Source organism: Astyanax mexicanus, chromosome 23, assembly GCF_023375975.1.
Source record: "Astyanax mexicanus isolate ESR-SI-001 chromosome 23, AstMex3_surface, whole genome shotgun sequence".
NCBI classification, from domain to species: Eukaryota; Metazoa; Chordata; class Actinopteri; order Characiformes; family Acestrorhamphidae; genus Astyanax; species Astyanax mexicanus.
Window position 1 is genome coordinate 21,223,413 of NC_064430.1, and position 21,108 is coordinate 21,244,520.

A 21,108-nucleotide genomic window follows, 5' to 3' on the forward strand; every position below is an offset into this window, starting at 1 on the left:
CTGTGTTTGTTTGTATTTGTGTGTGTGTGTATTTGTGTGTGTGTGTGTGTGTGTGTGTGTAGACATGGATTACAGTCCAATTAGTGTGTGTCATTGACTCTTGCCTGTGGCTCTCAAAGGAGAGTTGTGCTAAATGAAAGCTGTCACAAAGATTTTCCAGCTGCTGCTGACCACACACACACAAACACACACACACACACACACACACCCAGAGACACTCCTACGTGTATGTGCTGGGGCCAAACTGAGGCAGTGCTTAAGTATAAGAACTGTCCATGGTGCTGATTATAAGTTTCCACAAATGGTACACGTTCTGACCTGCCAGTTCTTAATGGCTCGAGTTCTCTTGAGTCTACATATGTCTGCTATGTTTTTGCTGAAGTGAAGGTGGGTGATGAGTGCAGGTTTGATGTAGTTCTGGGCGATATAACGATATCGATTTGTTTCGCGATAATTTTTCCCTCGATGACGATGATAAGCCTGTGCAATAGAATTCGATAAACATTCATTTCCATTTCCGTCTAAGTGGCGCGGCAAACAACGAAAACACAACGTGTAATCAATCCAGAAGACGCTGGAGCAAATTAATAAATAGTTAAGAAAATTGTAATAGTTATTCTCATGCATGCAACAAAAAACCCTAAAGAATAGTGGAGTATGGCCCGACACACGCAAACAACCATAGTGTTTGTACTTTGGGAATAAACGGCCGCACTGTTCAGCACGTTTTAAATAAATTTTAAGTAAATTTTAAGCACTAAATGTAATTAATTCAATTTATATTAGGACCTCGGGGCAGGTGCTGCAAAAATGTGTATGTGGGGCGCGGATTAAAGGAAGAGGTTTTTTTGCGGAGCGGTAACAGGACAAAAACAGCTTAAGAATGATGTCTAAATGACTTTCCTCTAATCTAATATAATTTAACATGGTTTAAGGATATAAAATAATTTCTAAACAAACGAACTTTTTAATATTGAGCTTATGGCCCAAGTGCAAAAACACAAAATCATTTATCATTTAGATTATCTGCCTGAACGCGAGCCCGAACCCGAGCTTGAACGCCAGCCTGACTCAGGCGCTGCATGAACTCGGGCCGGTCGAGAACACCGCTTTCCTCTCAGATTAGGCGGAAGAAAATGGTCTTTTTTTTAATGTAACAAATCACACTGTGATTTTTGTGATATTTCCCCAATTACAGCTCAGCTGCGCGTTTAAAGCTCAACGCATGAATTAATCGGTGCGCTGTGCGCCGCGCGTGCTCGCGGGGGATTTGACGCGTCTGTCAAGCAAGTTAATGGACCGTTTTGGGGGCAGAGATTAAGAAGTACAGCAGGTACATCTCAGATTTGTAGTTTAATGCTCTACTAAATTACTGGCTTTAAAACTGGCTCATGATATGGTCGGTTCTGGCTGGATTTTTTCCTGCCTACAGGCTGCATTTGACGGAAAGCAGCTCCTCAGTCAGACAACAGTGTCAGCATACAAATCGTGTGCGTTTCCTACAGGACAAACCATTTAAAAGTGCAGATAAACTCATTAAAAAATCACACAGTGTCTGTCTGGCTTAAAATACTTTTAATAAGGTACAGCTTTTAAATTAATAAATCAACATTCATTAAAAATCCGTGAGAAGTTCTGTATGCTAAATGACAAGCTAAGCTAATAAGCTAATAACATTTAATAATAACAGAAAAATAGATATGAATTTGGAAAATAACCAACTAAAGTGAGCTCAAAATACAATAATAAATATAATCTAACGAATTTCAAAATATAAATTAGAAATATTGAACTTCAATATTAAATTCAACTTCAACTACAAAAAACGCAAGGACCGATAGAACATAACGAACAGAAAAAAATAAATTTGAAATTGGAAAAAAAGTTCAAAATGCTAAAAGAAATAAAACCTAACGAATTTCAGAATATAAAATCTAAATATTGCACTGCAGCAGTACAAAAGCCTAAGTGCTTAAACAAACAAACCAAAAAACAGCCTATCACAAATCATTTTTTGAGCCCGACCCAGCTGAGGAAAAGGTGGGAAATCTTTTTTTTTCCGGCTGGGTCTTGGAAAACTTTGTGGTGAATTAAAGGGGCCGAGTTGCAATTTTTGTTTTACTTTAATCAGTTTTTAATCCGTCTTTTTAAAAACAAATATTCCAATATTGGCTGCCAATCAGTGCCCAATATTCTGAGCTCAAAAAACGCTATTCGGGCCAGCCCTACTAATCTAATATAATTTAACATGGTTTAAGAATATAAAATAATTTCTAAACAAACGAAATATTTAATATTGAGCTTATAGCCCAAGTTTTTTTTTCAGTCATGGAAAATTGGAAAAAATTGGAAAAAAGCCCGAGTTCATGCAGCGCCTGAGTCAGGCTGACGTTCAAGCTCGGGTTCTGGCTCGCGTTCATGATTAATTTGTTTTTTTTAAAAACTAATATTGGAATATTCGCTACCAATTACTGCCAAATATCCGGAGCTCAAAAAATGCTATTCGGGCCAGCCCTAATAATTATGGAGATACAGAAAAAAATATTGTGATAAAACTTCCATCACTCCCTTATTCTCTCACTAATAAAAACAAACCTTTAAGTGTGACACAAAGTGATTTGATTTATATCGTGATACATATCGATATCGACTGATATGGAAAACTATATCGTGATAAGATTTTTTCCCATATCGCCCAGCTCTAGTTTGATGGATCGAGTATAAACCAATAGGGTGTCAGAATTGTACATGTTTCTACTTCTCATCCAACCACAATCAGATTCACTATATCTGAATGGAGATATTTATCTGGATATGTTTTCCTTTTTTAAAGATTAAGAAGCTGGAATGAAAACAAGCTAAAATGAAAGAGAAGTAACAATGCTATTTTTAAAATATAAGGAGTAGAACGTTTAAGTAATTGTGTGAAAATGTAAGAAGTAGAAGTAAAACTTAATCTGAAAAATAATTACTCCAGTAAAGTATAGATAACAAACATTTCTACTTAAGGGACGTAACTAAGTATTTGTTTTTCATTACTTTTCACACCTGCATTTCAGAGAACAAAAATACTTATCATGACAGTCCTACCGAGCAGCTCTGTTTAGAGCTTTTAGCCCAAATACTCCAGCTTATGTATATAATGTGTATTATTAACATACTGTCTTTCTCTCTAGGTCGTGTGGGGTTGAGGCTCAGAGGTCAGCAGAAGTTGTTTGGTGTGAGTGTGGATGAAGAGGAGACCATGAAGAGTATGAGTAAGATTGTCTGTCTAACTGTTTCTCTCTCTCTCTCTCTCTCTCTCTCTCTCTCTCTCTCTCTCTTTTACTGTCTGTCTTTTCCATTTGCCACTCTCCCTGTCTGTTTTTCCTCCCTGCTGATTCTCTTCTTCTTTATCTTCCCCTCTATCTATCTGCCTGTCTGTCTATCTCCCCTATCTGCCCTCCCACACACACCCCTTTCACACGAGTTTGAGCTGCTGTGAAACCCATCAGAAGTCAGCGGCCAGTAAAGCTGAGAGCAGAAGCTTTAGATTAGGTGTGTTTGCTGTTAAAGCCTAGTTTCATCGCTCGGGTCAGCGGGCAGTGGGTAAAATGCAGGGGCCGGGATTAGAGGACCGCCCAGCACACATGGTGGTCCCTTATGTTTTATTTGTTTGTGGAAAATGGAGGGATTGTCCTTGAGATGGATGCAGACGTCCCTATGTCCACACCCAGGAGGAACAGAGCGGATTAATCCCTCATTCCAAACGGATCACGTCCTGCATTCTGAAAAGAGAGGGATTGACCTCTTGACTTTGTGGGGAATGGCAGTGTTTCACTTTATGTACATACACTAAGGCAGACTACTATCTCTGAGTAGGGTTAATATATATTAATAACACTCTAAATGTAGGAATTGTGATATACACTAAGGCGGACTACAATCGCTCAGTAGGGTAAATATATATTAATTTCTCTTTAGAGTGAATACATATTAATAACACTCTAAATGTAGGTATTGTGTTATACACTGAAGCGGAGCTACAGTTTCTTGTTAGGGTGAATATATATTTTATAACACTCTAGATGTAGGAGTTATGATATACACTAAGGCAGAGCTACAGTCTCTCATTAGAGTGTATATATATTAATAACATTCTAAATGTCTATATTGTGATATAGACTGGTGCAGTCTCTTTACGGTCTCTTTAAAGTGAATATATATTAACATTCTAAATGTAGATATTGTGATATACACTGAGGCGGAGCTACAGTCTCTCATTAGAGTTAATATATATTAATAACACTCTAAATGTGGGTACTGTTATATACAATGAGATGAGCTACAGCCCAGTTTTAAACAAATTTAATTTGATTTTAATTCAATGATGGATCATTTATAAACAGTTAAAGCTCCACTAGGTAGGATTGAGATTTTGTGCTCGTGGGCTCCCCCTACAGTTGTAGAGTGTAATAAATGTTTCAGGCGGATTAGTTTTTCTTTCTCGTTTTCTGGCTTTCACAGACATATTCGGTCTCTCTCCAGCTTCTGCCAGAGTGTCTGAATGTTAGTTCGTAAAGAATGAACCAGTAGTCCTTGTAGAACTGTTAGAACTAAAGGTCGGAAAGCAGGTCGCAGTTCTCGCGAGCGTTGGTCGCGGCCGCCTCGGAAAACTTACAGAGTCTGGTTTGAGCTCAGAGGTGCTCCGGCACAGACACGAGAGCACCGCTATTCCTCCTATTACACCTCAATGCAGCGCTGCAGTGAGTTTCAAGCTTAAATTTTATTCTTTAAATAGATCAGAAATCAAGGACAACCTATCTAGTGATGCTTTAAGTGTCTTAATTAAAGGTAATATATGATATGCGCTTTATTATTAATGTTCTGATGATTGTTTATTGTGTAAATTTGTTTATTCTTGATTTGCTTTCCTCGTTTGTTTGTTATAAGCCTTTAGAAGCTGAATCTTTGACCTTGACAACAACCCTTTAACCCCCTTCCACAGCCTTCTCTCTTCAGCTAGAGATATACTTGCTTTTTGGCCATGTGTTTATGTACATATGCAGGATGCCTTTCTCCAAAACCATTTTGATGCTGCCCCTACTGATTGTGTGTATACTGCACCTTGTGTAGACTTGTGTAATTTCCTTGTGTGTGCACAACCAGTGCACTAAACTTTTGCAGGATATGAAAGGCAGCCAGTATGCGTACGTAAACGCGTAGTTAACAGCAAGTATATCTCTAGCCTGTCTTTCCCTTTCTTTTATTCCCTTTGTTTTTTATTCCTGGAGCACCAAATGGAGTAACCTAACGAGCTTTTGCTGCAGGATGTTATAAATGAGAATTTACGCTCAGCTTTGGTAACTGGTGAACTGGAGGTGTGGGTTTCTTTAAAAACATTTTTTCTGTTTTTGAGTTTAGTGAGTGAATTAACAAGCAGGTTACAGCTGCTACCGCTTTAGTATTAGCTAGGTTGCCCTAGGTTAAGCACAGTATCTAAAAACTAAGTTTAGATAGTCTGCACTTGAATAAACTCATATGGTGTTCACACTTAGAGCTTTGTGCACTTGTTTGAATGTTCCTGTTCTTTCTGGTAAGCATTCACTAGATGATCATTCCTGTTCTATAGATTCACCACTCTGGCAATGTTATGTTATAGAGTGTTATAACAATCCTGTAAGCCTTAATTTCCTTGATTGTGTGTGTAGGATGGGGGTTTGGGGGTAAACTCTGCATGGTATAATTGAAATGAGCACCAGAGCCCTAAACACTTAATGTAGGAAACTTGCACTTAAATCATATTAAGTTAAGAGTCCTTTTATTGGTGTAGCACAGTGTGCTCACTCAGCTAAACCAACCTTACCCTGCGTATGGCAGGCAACAGGCGACAGTTTATTTCCTTTGGGAGGGCTTGATTTGTAGCTGCTACAAGACGACAGTGGCAGGTGACAAAGTGACAGAACGACAGAAAAAAACTTCCCAAACAATTCCCAGCGGTGTTATTCTGAACACGACAGAGACTATTATAACCGCTGTTTCTTTCCGTTTTATACAATGCAGTTTTGCACAAATACAGGGCACTTTGGAAAAAAATAAAGCTTGGAAGAAAATAGTGGAGAGCTCGATAGGTAGCTTGCTAGCCTGCTAACCGGCTAAATGGGCCGACACTAGTGACTGCCAGTGTGAACACAGGTTTAGCCTTGGTACAACTGTACGATTAAAAGATTACAAGCTCTGCCTCAGTTTAGCACATACTCAAGTTATTAGTTAATACTCTCTCAAATGGTTTTAAAAGAACCCACATCATCTAGACCTAGTTACATCAAAGAGATGAACGTATCTCTAAATTTTACATTTACAAGATCCTGCACCGAAGGCGTTGTAAGTTGCTCTCTCTGGGCATCACAGGTACATTCACCACTGATGTTAAAGAGAACCGCAATGTGGACAACCTCTCTTCCAAAGAGGGGCTGGGGGAAGGGCATCAGATGGCCAACGGGAGCACACCGGGCTCGGGTCGGAAGCGGCCGTTGGAGGAGGGCAACAATGGTCACGCCCACTCCAAGTTCCGACCCAAGAAGCGCAAGAAAACGCCCGGACCTGTATTGCCCAAGAATGCCCTGATGCAGCTTAATGAGATCAAACCTGGGCTACAGTACAAGTTGCTGTCCCAGACAGGACCAGTCCATGCTCCTGTTTTCGCCATGACTGTGGAGGTCAATGGGCAGCTCTTTGAGGGAAACGGACCGACTAAGAAAAAGGCAAAGCTGAACGCGGCCGAAAAAGCACTGCGCTCCTTCGTCCAGTTCCCCAATGCCTCTGAGGCTCACCTGGCCATGGGGCGAACGCTGACCATCAACACAGACTTCACTTCAGACCAGGACGACTTCCCCGATACTCTGTTTAACGGCTTTGAGACACCTGTCCCACCTGAAGACCCATTCTGTCTGAATTCCAGTCCTAACAAGCCTTTATCCGCCCTGAACAAGGGCCAGCTGCCTGTCCCGCTGACCCAGGCTACCCTCCTCCCCAACACAACCCCGGTCCTTACCGCACCACCCATTGGCCATGGCAAAAATGCAGTGATGATCCTCAATGAGCTACGCCCAGGCCTCAAATATGAGTTTGTGGCCGAGAGCGGCGAAAGCCACGCCAAGAACTTTGTGATGGCCGTTACTGTAGACACCCAGGTGTTCCAGGGCTCAGGACGAAACAAGAAGCTGGCCAAGGCAAGGGCGGCCCAGGCGGCACTGTCTGGTCTCTTCAACATGCAGCTGGACCAAACCCCCTCCAGGCAGCCCATACCCAGAGATGGTCTGCAGCTACACCTTCCACAGGTATGGATGAAATGCCGAAACCAAACACATAAATACCCACAGCATTGATAAGCTAAAACACTGAATCCGCTGACAGGTGATGTGAAATATTACATTGATTATCTGATTCCTGTGGGTTAGAATGTGTTAGTTACACGTATACTAAGAGCACCGCTTCACGTGAAGTTTCAGTTTCATTCTTTTTATTCCTGCCAAAATCACTGGTAGATTCAGTGGCAGACAATTAGACGTATCACTTTGAATGTACTTTAGTTTACTGTTAAATGCACGTTGTTCAGACTTTTTACATTTTTAGTTAAAAACTATATTTTTAGGCTATATAGTATAATATGACGCTGCAGCCCTTTCTTGTGGACATGTTTAGCCTTTCATTAGAAACACGGAGAAACTGCATCATAAGCCGTCTAATATTATTGAATATTATTATTAAACATCTAAGTATTTATATATATTTATCTCTGTCATATAAGAATCCCATTACTGCTTTTCCTCACAGCTTATTTTCCTTCTTCTTGACATAAAATTAACAGCTATCCAGATTGTAATATAAAGAGGCTCAAATTGGAAAATGTAAAATTGAAAATGTCAGATTCGATATGTTTTTGGCTCTTCACACTCCCACACAAGAAAAAACACAAGAAAAAACATAGCCTCGGTGTTATTACACTGTGGTCTTTTACCCACATTCCTAAGAACTTCAGGTCACAGTAGAATGTGATCCTCTTGTTAATTGAGTATTAATTGCTGTGTTGCTTTTGGGTTTTTCGCATCAGTGGCTTTGTTGATCTGACATTCGTCCTTATAAAAGCGCCTGCCAATCTTCATTAGCATGGATATTAATTAAATTGCAATCTAATTGTGATTGAGGCGCTTCTGAAAGGGAGGCTGACATTAAACCCTTAAGCTTTCTGTTTGTGTTCGCTGTCTTTATTTACATATCAGATTATCCTGGACCATAATCCCCGCCATAATAAAGCAAAAAAATAAACTAATCTTAATTAACATCAGGGACTTTGAAGCTGCTCAAACAGGAACACGCATCACTGTCACTTTCCTAGATTTCCCCAATGTGTATGTCTGTTATACTTTTACTTTTAAATCTCTTTCACAGATTTACAGTTTTTTAAACTAATCTGTTTGGCCTTACCAGCCATGTTGGCTTTTGCACTGAAGCTATGATGCTAAGATAGCTAATAGCTAAGGGAGCCTGGATGGTGCTAAAACTGTTTGTCTCACAATCCAAGTCCTCAAATCCTCTTAAAATCATGTGGAGATGTTTGGTAATGTGTAATAGTCTTGCTTATGTGATTTATTATACATTATTTGATTATTACAGTATTTTATTGCATTATTTGACTTGTAATAATTGAGTATCTTTTTTGATAGTATACAGAGCCCTTTCACAAATGGTTATTTTATATATGATAATTCCAGACAAAGAACTGAGAAAGAGATTAACTGGCTGGTTGAGTTGTCATGGTTCTGTACAAAATTACTTCCATAACTGATGAACCCATGAAGCTAGGGCTGGCCAATATGGATCAAAAATAATATCTCGATATGTTTTCTCTTTTATTTGTTATCCCATAAGCTAACAAAAAGACACTTCTGAGACAAATTGACATATCTCCAGATTTTATAAAGGCACTTTTATTATTCACTGCCGTATCCTGTATATTAGAGTAGCCTAGTTCTAGTTCTAGCAGCATTTTATGTCAACAACTGAAAGGCAGTTCAAACTACACTAATTAACAGATTCTTTAAATATTTTTTATCCACTTCAAGTAGCTTAAAAACAACAGACACAAAAAATACAGTGTGCTTTGGAAAGAAGTGCATCTAAAGTATTAAAAAAGAACAAGTGCAGTTTGAGTTTTACTTTAAAATTTACTATAAATCTGGGCTGAACAGTGTCAGGTCTATTTTTATACCCACGTGAAGGAGCTGACTGGTGAGCCCAGAAAAGTTGGTTCCGTCTTACTGTCTGTTTTTATAGAGCATGCCATCTAAATGAGCTTGAATTGTACCTCACAATGTATTGTACGTATTGTACCTATTGTACATATCACTGGTGATATTTCCTGTACTGCAATGCCCCCACTGTAAAGGCTAGTAAAGTTACTCTGCTTAAAATAAACCCTGAGGAAATAAAAAAGATTTCAATAGTTCACCAGTCCGATTCTGCTTAGAGCAGTGTCCAGGGCCCCTAGTAGTGACCCCCCTCTCTACAGAATACTTTATTCATCTACTAATCAGTTCCACTTCTATACCTTCAGTCATGTCTTTATCCATCTCCAGGCTCTCACTGTCTGCATTGTGAACCGGTGGGGAGGGGGTGTTTACTGAGGATGTTTAGTGAGGATGAGAGCCAGGGGGAGGTGAAGCTGTGCCGAGAAAAGAAGAGGAGAACTGTTGGAGGTCACAATACATTAATGTTAAATAATTTGATCAGGGGTGCGCAAACTTTGGACAAGAGTAATGTTATGCCTGATCACTGTGTGTATATCTATATCTTTTTGTGTTTGTGTGTGTGTGTGTCAGGTCCTGGCAGACGCTGTGTCTCGGCTGGTGGTGGAAAAGTTCAGCGAGCTGACGGACAACTTCACGTCTCCTCACGCACGGCGGAAAGTGCTAGCGGGCGTTGTCATGACAACAGGTACAACTTCAGTGCCTTTACTTTAGGGTGTGTGTACTTCTTTCACCCTGTCACATTCAGCAAAATGTTCAGCCAAGACCAGGCACATACATAAAATAGTAGATAGAATGTTATTCATGTTAATAGTAAGTTCTCCAGGCTGTAATTTTAATGATCCAAATCTGATGGACAGGGACTGATGTGAAGGATGCTCAGGTGATCTGCGTTTCCACTGGAACCAAGTGCATTAATGGAGAGTATATGAGTGACCGGGGACTGGCGCTAAATGACTGCCATGCAGAGATTATCACACGCCGCTCGCTCATCCGATTCCTGTACAGCCAACTGGAGTACTTCCTCAGGTAATTTCATTAAAACGGACTAACTAAGGCACTCTCAGTATGATCTGAGTGTTGCTGTTTTGAATCCAGGGTCATGCTGCTGGTTAACAGGTCTGCTTAAATGAGCTGTACACACACACACAAACAAACACAGACACACACACACACTCACCTGCCGCTCTGTATCTGCTGATCGTAACACAATGCTTGGTGTTTTGTTAATCATGTGGAATCGTGGACACATATGGAGGCAACGTGTTGAGATTTAGTCATAGGTTGCCAAGTCTGTATAGAATATTCAAGGGGGATTTCCAATTCAATACAGAACCCTCACTGGGGGATGGTGACAATAGTTTTAAGTTCTAAAGAGACTCATGTGAGATCATACAGCTGCAGTACTTGCATACTGTTCTGTATTTTACTGCAAATGATACATCGTACATAATTCACAGTCAGAGTAAAATATTATTGACATCCATTACAAGATGATTATTTAAAAAATATTTAAAAAGTTGATCATTGTGTGAGTTTCAGTCAAATCAAATATTTTTAATCATATATTTCAACTTTAAAATTAGAAAATATATCTTGTTTTGTCATCACACCCCTAGTTAAGAGATTACAGTACACATCCACACAGTTTGAGGAGAGTGTATTATGATTCAGACATTTAGTAAGCAGAATACTAATTGGTGTACATCAGCCTCACTGCTCCAGAGAAAGAATAAAGAATGACTTGGCTGATGAGCTGTGTTAGACAAAAGAAAGAAAGCTGTGTCAGATTGATTGTAAGTATGTGGAATGTGTTGTTGGAATGAAAGCCAATGGTCACATTTCCTTCTGTAGAGAAAAAATTATTCCCACAGCGCTGTAGACTGGAACAATGACTTCTAAATTAAATTTCAGTTGATTATGGGGGTTATAAGAAGTGTGGATGTGTGTGTGTGTTGGGTCATGCCTCGTTTGCAGTGTGTGTTTGTGTGTGTGTTAAATAGTGATTGAGTGATTGGGCTGATGGGTGACAGGGCACGGACCCTTCTGTTTATTTTCAGCTGCAGAATTCATTTATTGGTCATTTCAGCTGCTCTAACAAGATTATACCAGGACCAGTGTGTGTGTGTGTTTGTGTGTGTGTTGTGGAGTCCCTAGAAATGGTCCCAGATGCTGTGCAGTGCAGTCTGTATAGTATTGCTTTGCATTATGGTTTATATTTTCTGTTTACCAGCCCAAATCAAATCCAAACTGTTTTTTATTACAGTTACTTTGGCTTTTATTGAATTGCAGACAGTATGAATACCAGATATTAGTTTCTAATGTGTGCAGTATGTGATTTTTGTACCGTATTGTTAAAAAATGTATGTACATCCCTGGAAAATTTGGCCTGAAGGCAGCATATGTTGCTCTAAGCTTTCTGTCATATAGTAACAGATTAACACTGACAAACAAAACACTGAATATATTGTATTAATTTTGTTGTTGTATTTTTACATATGTTATAAATGTGTGTGTCTGCCTGTATGTCGCGTGTGTGTGTTTTGCAGTAATAATCCTGAAGATCATGCCAGGTCTGTGTTTCGCCAGTGTGAGACGCACGGTTACCAACTGAAGGAGAGTGTTCAGTTCCACCTGTACATCAGTACGTCCCCCTGTGGAGACGCTCGCATCTTCTCTCCACACGAGGCCGCTGTAGAAGGTGCGCATCAGCGAGCATTCCCACCTGTCTCTTCAGTTAATTTCAGTTCAATTTAAGTCAGCCTAAAGTTTGGTTGAGTTTAGATTAATTTAATCCTTGTTTAGTTCACTTAGTTTCATTCAGTCAGTTCAGTTTAGTCTCATTTACATCACTATTACATGCTTTTGTTCACCATTTGGATATAACTTCAGTCTCTTTTAGTTTAGTATGGTTTATTCATTTTTCATCACACAAGTAAAATGTGATGTATTTAGTTCTGTATTTTTTTTATGTAAGTCACATCATTTGAGTTTAGTTTAATTCAATTAAGTTAAGTTCAACATATCCCATTGTGTTGAATTGTTAGGCACATTTAGTTTTAATTCAAATGGTTTAAGTTTATTTTAATTTAATGGAGTGAGTTAATTTGAATTTATTTTCTTACCATTTCCACATTTTGGTGTGCAGCCATATTGCAACAGGAAGGGGCCTTCCTCAAACTGTTCTGCAAATTTGCCAACGTGAAATTGTCCAAAATAAAAAAAAAGTTCCTTTTACTGGAACTAAGGTACCGAGCCCAACTCCTGAAAGGCAAATCCCCAGAACATAATCCCCCCTCCACCAAACTTTATACTTACAAATAAGTACAGTTCTGGCAACTGTGGAACCTCCAGACTCGTCCTTTTGATTGCCAGGTGATGAAGTTTTGATTTTTTCACTCCAGTAGAGACATGTTTGTACCACTGCATCCAATGTTTTGCAGATGCAAGGCTTAAATGCGGCTGCTCTGCCATGAAAACGTATTCCATGAAGCTCTTTTTGCACTGGTTAGAACACCAGAATTCACTAATTTAAATGTCTGAGTTAATATTTTTGGCAAAATAGTCATAGAAACTAAACAAAAATAATACTAATACTAATACTAAAGCTATTGCAGTGTGTGCTCACAACAGAAATCAATATGGATTATGTGAAAATCTCGGAGGCCTCGGTGCTGAGACTGGGTGATTAGCCTCCTCGCTGCTTAATCCTGGGTAGGACAGACGTGGTGAACGCATTTGCCTGTAACACACTGATAAAGAGTAAGCTAGCAGCAGCTGTAGTCCATATCACAATGCTAATCTCCTGTGACTCTGCTGATAGGCTGATGTATCTGTGACAGCTGTCTCCACTGTCATTACTGTCTCTATCTAACAATAGCCTCGGAATCCGAGCTGCTGCGCTTCTGTCCGTCAAGCGTGTTTTCCTGTGAAAGCTATTTTCTCACTGATAATTTGATTGGCCTTATCGTATATTTCACCGCATTTGCAAAGGATGAGTGTTTGAGTTCAAGCAGTTGAAAGTAAATGTTTCATTAGTTTTTGTCAATATTTAACAGGAGAAACCAGTACCAGATAATTAGCAGGCTGACAGACAGGTCCCTGTCAGTGGTTTGAGCTCATGCTTCTTTAGTAAATTCTTCTTCAGTGTCTTGGTTTGTCTTGGTAGTTCTTCCTTATGCTTTTAGTTGAGTTGATTTGAGGTCCATCCTGCATTTATCTGTGCAGATCAGGGCGACAGGCACCCAAACAGGAAGGCCAGAGGGCAGCTGAGGACCAAGATCGAGTCAGGGGAGGGGACCATTCCTGTGCGCACCAGCAACACCATCCAGACCTGGGATGGAGTACTGCAAGGGGAAAGGCTGCTGACCATGTCCTGCAGTGACAAGATTGCCAGGTTAGTTTACATCAAAAGATACTCTGGCTAATCCAGTTTCACCCATTGCTCCTTCCGCTTGGTCCCACCCCTCACTGTTCAGGGTATCTGTAGGGTGTCCAAATTATTTTTGGTATAGAGGGGTTGGGTGAAGTGGTAGGGCTACAAAAAGGGCTTTGAGAAATAACCAGTAAGACGGATCTCACGTGTCTTTGTTTTAATAATTTTATTTCTATTTTTTTTCCCATTTTCTCCCCAATTTACATGGCCAATTACCCAACACACTCATTAGGACTTCCCCTATCACTAGTGATACCCCAACACCAGGAGGGTAAAGACTGGCACATGCCTCCTCAGATACATGTGAAGTCAGCCACCACCTCTTTTTGAACTGCTGCTGATGCAGCATTACCAAGTAGAATCACAGCGTGCTCAGAGGAAAGCACAGCAACTCGGTTTTGATACATCAGCTCACAGATGCATCCTGCTGAGCGACATCACCCTTTGGAGAGAGCAAGGCCAATTGTGCTCTCTTGGGGCTCTGGAGGCGAGTGCAAGCTACATATACATGATTAAAACTGGAGATCTCCTGATCATAGTTGCAGTGCTTAGATGGCTGGACCACTCTGAGCAATTCTGACATGTCTAAAAAAAGCCATTATTGTAATATTTTATTTGTTAAAAAATACAATAACCATTGCATTACCTTAGTTTAATGTAGTTTTGATAGTTAGGTGTATATTGCGGTTGTTTGCTAGTTCTGTTTTAAATAGTGCAGCAAATTCAAGCAAGAAGCTACTAAATAGCTAACTTCAGCTCCCTATCACAGGAAATTAGGGGTGGAAAAAAATAAATAACTTGCATTCTTGAAGTAATGTCCCATTTATTAGGGGAGGGATTTCCTTTGTAACTGAATTTTTTATGGAAAGACGGATTGGGCCTCACTTGCACCCACTGTCCACTTTTTCAGAAAACTCTCCTTTGTAGCGTCTCCTGTAGATTAACCATTAATACCAGCGATGGTAGGAAGTCTGCCCAAATTAAATGGGGCAAATAGAGTCTTTAAATGTCTGTAACTGAACATCAACAGCATACAGTGACCTGAAAGACATATTGACAAAGTGTCCTGTGAGGGATGGGGGCGTGAGGTTGAGGTTTCTAATCTAGTGAAAATTGAGTGTAAATACTTGCACCTGAGCTTTTCCTCAGTTTTATTTTTTGCTATATAAACAGCCACTGATTGGACCCTGAAGTGGGTTTCAAGTGTTTGTCTTGTCAGGATGTTTTTAGATGGCAGGAGGCTTTACCCCTTAGACATGCTTTTAGCATCATCTACTCATCTGCTTTCATCAGTAAGACTGTTTGCAGCTGTATCTTCACTTGCACTCTTACGGTGATTGGTATTCAGAAATTCACTGCTGACATCAGGTGGTCTGCTATTTCTATTTCTACTTTCCTAGTTGATTACACTCGTGGGGTAAAGTAAGATCACCTATTAAAAGTCACACACATGGGTTTGTTTTTGTACCTTGTTAGGACATGAAATGTAACATTAAAGTCTAAGACATGTCTGAGTTCAAATCTTATTGAATCCACAGTGAGTCTGAGTGCAAATACCATGAAGTCAGTACCTGTATCCAAGAGTACAAGTGCTATTGGGTCCAAGACAAATCAAAGTTAAAAACATAAAGTACAAGACAAGTCTAAGTATACATACTGTCAAATTCATCTAGAAACTGAGACAGTTAAGAAAAGTTCAAAGTAAAAAGAGACATACTTGTTAAATTATACGTGTCCATTATTGAGAATGTCCTCTTATCATCAATCACAGTGTGGTACAGGATTACAGATACCCATACATGTAATAAATAAACTACAGGGTATCGTCAAATTGGAATTGGAATTGCAATTGGAACACCTCTTTGGCCTATTTATATTCAGCATTTATACTTCACATAGTAAGCAAGCAAATAGCAAGCAATTTCTTTTTCAACTACTTCCTTTAGGGATACATTTTAGATCAATGAAAACACAGACTACTCACTTTAAGAATTTTTTCCCCCCCTGCAATAAAGTTACTGAATTCTTTTGAGTAGGGGTGTAACATTGCGATGGAAAACAGACGAAAACAGCAACAGACGGTTCCACGTTATGTTACTCTATAATACTCATATTCATATATATAATATCATGCAGTTGCATTGTTTGAACAGAAAAGAACAGAACATTCTGCTAGTGCAGGCCAGAGAACCGGTGGGCGTAAGCAAAGGGCGGATGATATGTCAATCATTTTAGACTGAAGCCAATCACACAACCGCTTTTTGATGTCAGTCACTTATTTTTTCAGCCAGAGTAAGCTGTCCAGCAGTAGTTGCTCTTGGATTGTGGGAGTTGGGGCTGAGCCTGGGAAGCTGTGGTTTGTGCCACGATTGTGGAAGGGTATCTGGCCAATCCCCCCTCGCTTGGTGCCTGTTGCCTCCAAGAGATTGTTAGTGGCCCAAAAGTTTGCCCCAAAAGGAGCAACAGATTTTGGATAATGTAGTGGAGGGTTTATAAAGGGTTTATAAATGGTTTACAATTAGTTTATTAATGGTTACTAATTAGGTTAGAATATGATCATTTAACATATACTTAGAAATGAAAACAATATAGATGGCTGTGGATTCACTTTTTGGCAAACAACAGGTCATTATTGCCCTTTCTACATATGTGTTATAACTGATTATTAATGATTTTTAAGGCATTTACAACCTAATTAGTAACCATTAATAAACTAATTGTAAACCGTTTATAAACCCTTTATAAAGGTAGTCTTATTATAAAGTGGTACCGATATTTTTATTTAAAATGCAGATAAATTAAAGTAAATTAAAGTCACCAAAAAATGGAAACACTTTAATAAACATACAAGAAAATCTATTTATATGTTATTTACATATATTATATAAATGTATATTTGTATATTATTTATGAATATTACTTAAATCAAACAACTTTTAAGTGGTTAATTAAGAAATTAAACAGCACAGTAGTATATTTATACATGAAGCAATTAAATAAGGTACATTAAGCATTGTTTATACAGTTAAGAAATGAAAAAATGTGTATTCAAATGTTCAAAAATAATTGTGAATTCAAAATCGTAAATCGAATTGTGAGTAGAGTGCATCGTTACACCCCTACTTCTAAGTAATGTATATCACTGTTTTCAGTATGACCCTGCAAGTATGGTATTAAATGTTGTGTATTATATTGTATAGTGTTGGCAGTGTATGTAGTATACTGTATGTCTGTGTATTGTTTACAACAGAGCTGATTTACATCGTGTTGCACCAAACACAATTACCACTAACATTGTCGTGTGGCAATAAAATAATCAATCAATATTGAGTCCAAGACTGCGTTTCTATAAGACAAGTCTAAATACAAGTAATTACAAGTAATTTCCAAGACAAGAATATATACTGTTGACTCCAAAACAAATTTGAGAGAGTAGGAGAACCTATATTTATTAATGTTATACATTGTAATATAGAGCCAGTGCCCTTGTGAAACTGACTAGCTGATCAGATCATTCTGATGATCCAATCACTTTCTCTGTCCCTAATGCCCACCCCCCATAGCGCCTCCATTAGGAGCTGATTACAGCTCTGATTACAGCACTTACAGAGGCAGTCAACCTGCTGAGCTTCACACACACACACACACACACACACACACACACACACACACACACACACACACATTCAGTCTCTCACATACTGTACACCCTTCAACACATACGCACACACTCAAATAAAGCCTGATAATTTGCAGGGCATGCTTCACCTCTCTCTCTCTCTTTCCCTCTCCTGCAGGTGGAATGTTGTGGGGGTGCAGGGTTCCCTCATGAGTTACTTTTCTGGACCCATCTATTTCTCCAGTATAATCCTGGGTAGTTTGTACCATGCGGACCACCTTTCCCGGGCCATGTACCAGCGAATCTCTGACATAGAAGAGTTACCTCAGCCTTTTAACCTCAACCGACCACTGCTCAGCGGTAAGACCACCCTGACCCAAACAGCACCTTCTCTAACCTAGCCTCAGGGCGCTGACACAGACACTACTGGTCCTAGTTACTGACATTAACTTGCATTAATTTCCAGAATAAAGTTCTTCTAAAAAAAATAATAGTAATAAATTGTATAAATAGTCATAGTATATAGCAATATTTCAGTCTAAAATATTATCATCCATTAAAATTACAATTACAACTCTCTCTCTTTCTCTTTTTCTTCCTCTGTCCCTTTCCAGGTATCAGTAATGCGGAGGCTAGGCAGCCTGGTAAAGCTCCTAACTTCAGCGTGAACTGGACAGTGGGAGATCAGGGTTTAGAGGTCATTAACGCCACCACAGGGAAGGACGACCTAGGACGACCGTCTCACCTCTGTAAACATGCACTGTACAGTCGCTGGGTTCGCCTAAACACAAAGGTGCAGGTCAACACTTTTAATCTAATGTTATAGTTACTGCTATGAATGGTCCATATCATGTTCAGCTATGAATATACAGGGGTTGGACAATGAAACAAACATCTGGCATTTTAGTGTGGGAGATTTCATGGATAAATTGGAGCAGCCTGGTGCTCAAAATATTCCAATGCACACAACATTATGGGTGACATACCAGAGTTCAAAAGAGGACCAATTAGTGGTGCACGTCTTGCTGGCGCATCTGTGACCAAGACAGCAAGTCTTTGTGATGCATCAAGAGTCACAGTATCCAGGGTAATGTCTGCATACCACCAAGAAGGACCAACCACATCCAACAGGATTAACTGTGGACGCTGTAAGAGGAAGCTGTCTGAAAGGGATGTTTGGGTGCTAACCCGGATCGTATCCAAAAAACATAAAACCACGGCTGCTCAAATCACGGCAGAATTCAGTGTGCACCTCAACTCTCCTGTTTCCAGCAGAACTGTCCGTCACCACAATAAATGATTGTGGTCTAAAACCAGGTGTTTCAGTTTCATTGTCCAACCTCTGTAGGTTAGCTGTTGAGCTAGTTAGCTAGCACAGTTTATATACAGCTGTTCTAAGTTTTGTTTTAGCACTGCATCAACTGCATATTGTGCCTCTGTCCAGTCTTTTAGATTACAAGTGCAATTCCTGCAGCTATATCTAGACTAAATGTTCTACTAATTTTAGTAGCACCCGTAGATTTCAGTAATTCAGCTGTCACTCACATGATCATCCCAGAGATTCAAAACTCTGACTCAAAACTACTCAGATTTCCACACCAAAGACTCAAGCTTAGAATACTTACACTCCAGGTTCTTAAGACCTGACTGTCTCACATCTCAGAGAGGAAAAATTTTACATTGAGAAGTGACTCACACATCAGGAACTGTGACTCAGACGTGCACATAATTTTCCAGTAGTTTCGTTCTTTTACCTTCTTATCTCGTATTTTTCCATGTTTCTCATTTTCATCCATGCATCCATCCATATAAAGAATCAGTTTTTGAGCAGACATAGACACGGATGTGGTAACTAACTCTTTTTTTCACTGTCACTCTCAGCTCTCCCAGACTCTGAGGATCAGAGGGGACCAGCCAGCTACATACCATGAGGCCAAACAGGGGGCGATGGAGTACCATACTGCCAAACAGACTCTGATTAAAGCCTTCCAGAAAGGAGGCCTGGGGGCCTGGGTGAAAAAACCCATCGAACAGGACCAGTTCTCACTCACCCAGTGAGATGAAGGCAGAAAGAAGAAAGCAGGATGCAGCATGAGGGAACTGTTTGTACTGAGTGATTCAGCTTTCAATGAGTGATATGTTCCCCTTTTATGTTGATGTCTGTGTGTATGCTACTGGTTTTAATATGTTTTAATAACATCATCTGTGTTTTTTTTACTGTAAGTTGCTGATACAGGGTGAGAAGAATCAGGTCAATGTTATTTGAGTAAAGTTCTTGTTTATTGTTAGTCAGGTTAAGTTTTAAGTTAATAATAATGTCGGATCATGAGGAATTAGCAAGTTGCTAACTGGGTTTTTAATTCTCGTTATTAAAGAGTTTATTTAGAATTATTTTGCTAATTTGTGTTCACAAAGCACTGATGATTATGGCGGCAGCTTTCTCTTACATGCACAATATGTCCTCTAATTAAGAGTTTTCCCAAATGTAACTAAACTATATTGCATTTGTTTTGTTTTAATCGTAATTTTATTGCTGTTTTTCATAATCGTGTTATTTTCGAAGTTTCCAACCTCATATTCCTAAATTGTTTTTGCACAATGAAGACAGTTACTGTATTCTTCCTCCCTGCTGAAATGAATGTCTGTAAATTTCCCTTTAATATTGCATATTTAAAAGAAAATGCTGCAGACCTTCATTTGCCATGTGAATGAAGGGAAGGTGTGAAACTGGAATTTCTACAACTGCTGTTCACCTAAATTTGAATGTTTAGAAGTAAAACCCAGAATGATTTACGCTTGCAATTTATTGTCATTCCAGCCAGTTAATGTTACCAGCTCAATTTTTGTTATTAAAGATGACTACTGTAATTCCAAACATGGTCTCATTTTTTGTTTAAAAAATAAAACAAAACGTTCACTAGGGGTGTGGCATATCGTATCGTTCGCAATAATATCGGCAATGTTTTTTAATATCGTGAACGATATCATACCCTGAAATATCATGCCATATCACCCGCTCCTAATTATCACATCAGGGTCTTACTTTTTTTGCTGTTTTTAGCAAAATAAAAGTCTACATCTATATTCTCATTTCCCATTATATATCTACTAGAGACAAATTATATCTGATTATAACTGTCAAGTATCATTTATTTTACTTAAGATATGTCTTTCCTGGATATATGGAGATATTTGGAGTGCATTATTAGTATCATGACATTCTGAAATGTCAAATACAAATCTGATAAAAGTCTTCTATTTTTAGGGGTGTACATAACATCATATGCAGTAATGAAATTTAATTTCCATTTTGTTGCAGTATATTCTTGAAATTTATATTTTTTAAATTTAGTGTTTTGTCATATCACCAAGAGTATCGTTATCGCAAAAATACCATGAAATATCGTCATATTATTTTAGGGCCATATCAGCCACCTCTAACGTTCACATACACTGATTTTAAATGGCCTATATTTTGAAATGGGGAAAAATAATGTTAAATATAGTGTTTATGTTGCATTAATTTGCCACTGCATAATACTTGCTGATGCTGCTTCAGAATTGTATGGAGCTTCCTGAAGTTGCAAGTAAAAAAAATAATTGGAGAAACCTATCAACTTGAATGGATGAATACTGGAAGTGTAGACACATGCTGTTCATGATTCCACACAACATGCCATGCAGTATTTTTGAAGTACTACATTAATTTAAAGCCATATGAAATGCAAAAAAGGCACAGTGTAAGAGCACAGTTTTGCTCAAAATAC

At 39.0% G+C, this 21,108-nt stretch overlaps 1 protein-coding gene across 4 annotated transcripts in view; it reads left to right on the top strand.

The window, feature by feature from the left end:
* Window positions 1–20,216, top strand: part of adarb1a (adenosine deaminase RNA specific B1a) — a 35,539-nt gene extending 15,323 nt beyond the window's left edge. For 2 of the 4 annotated variants that reach the window (XM_049471172.1, XM_022665350.2), the window contains 9 exons: window positions 3,177–3,251; window positions 6,391–7,319; window positions 9,861–9,975; window positions 10,148–10,316; window positions 11,837–11,988; window positions 13,515–13,683; window positions 17,520–17,701; window positions 17,956–18,134; window positions 19,223–20,216. In XM_049471172.1, the coding sequence (XP_049327129.1) occupies window positions 3,245–3,251; window positions 6,391–7,319; window positions 9,861–9,975; window positions 10,148–10,316; window positions 11,837–11,988; window positions 13,515–13,683; window positions 17,520–17,701; window positions 17,956–18,134; window positions 19,223–19,399 (2,079 nt within the window). In that variant the 5' untranslated portion in view covers window positions 3,177–3,244 and the 3' untranslated portion in view covers window positions 19,400–20,216. Of the gene's footprint in view, window positions 1–3,176; window positions 3,258–6,390; window positions 7,320–9,860; window positions 9,976–10,147; window positions 10,317–11,836; window positions 11,989–13,514; window positions 13,684–17,519; window positions 17,702–17,955; window positions 18,135–19,222 lie in introns of all 4 variants that reach the window. The other 2 variants (XM_007228927.4, XM_022665349.2) reach the window with 1 other exon arrangement.
* Window positions 20,217–21,108: the final 892 nt, after the last annotated feature.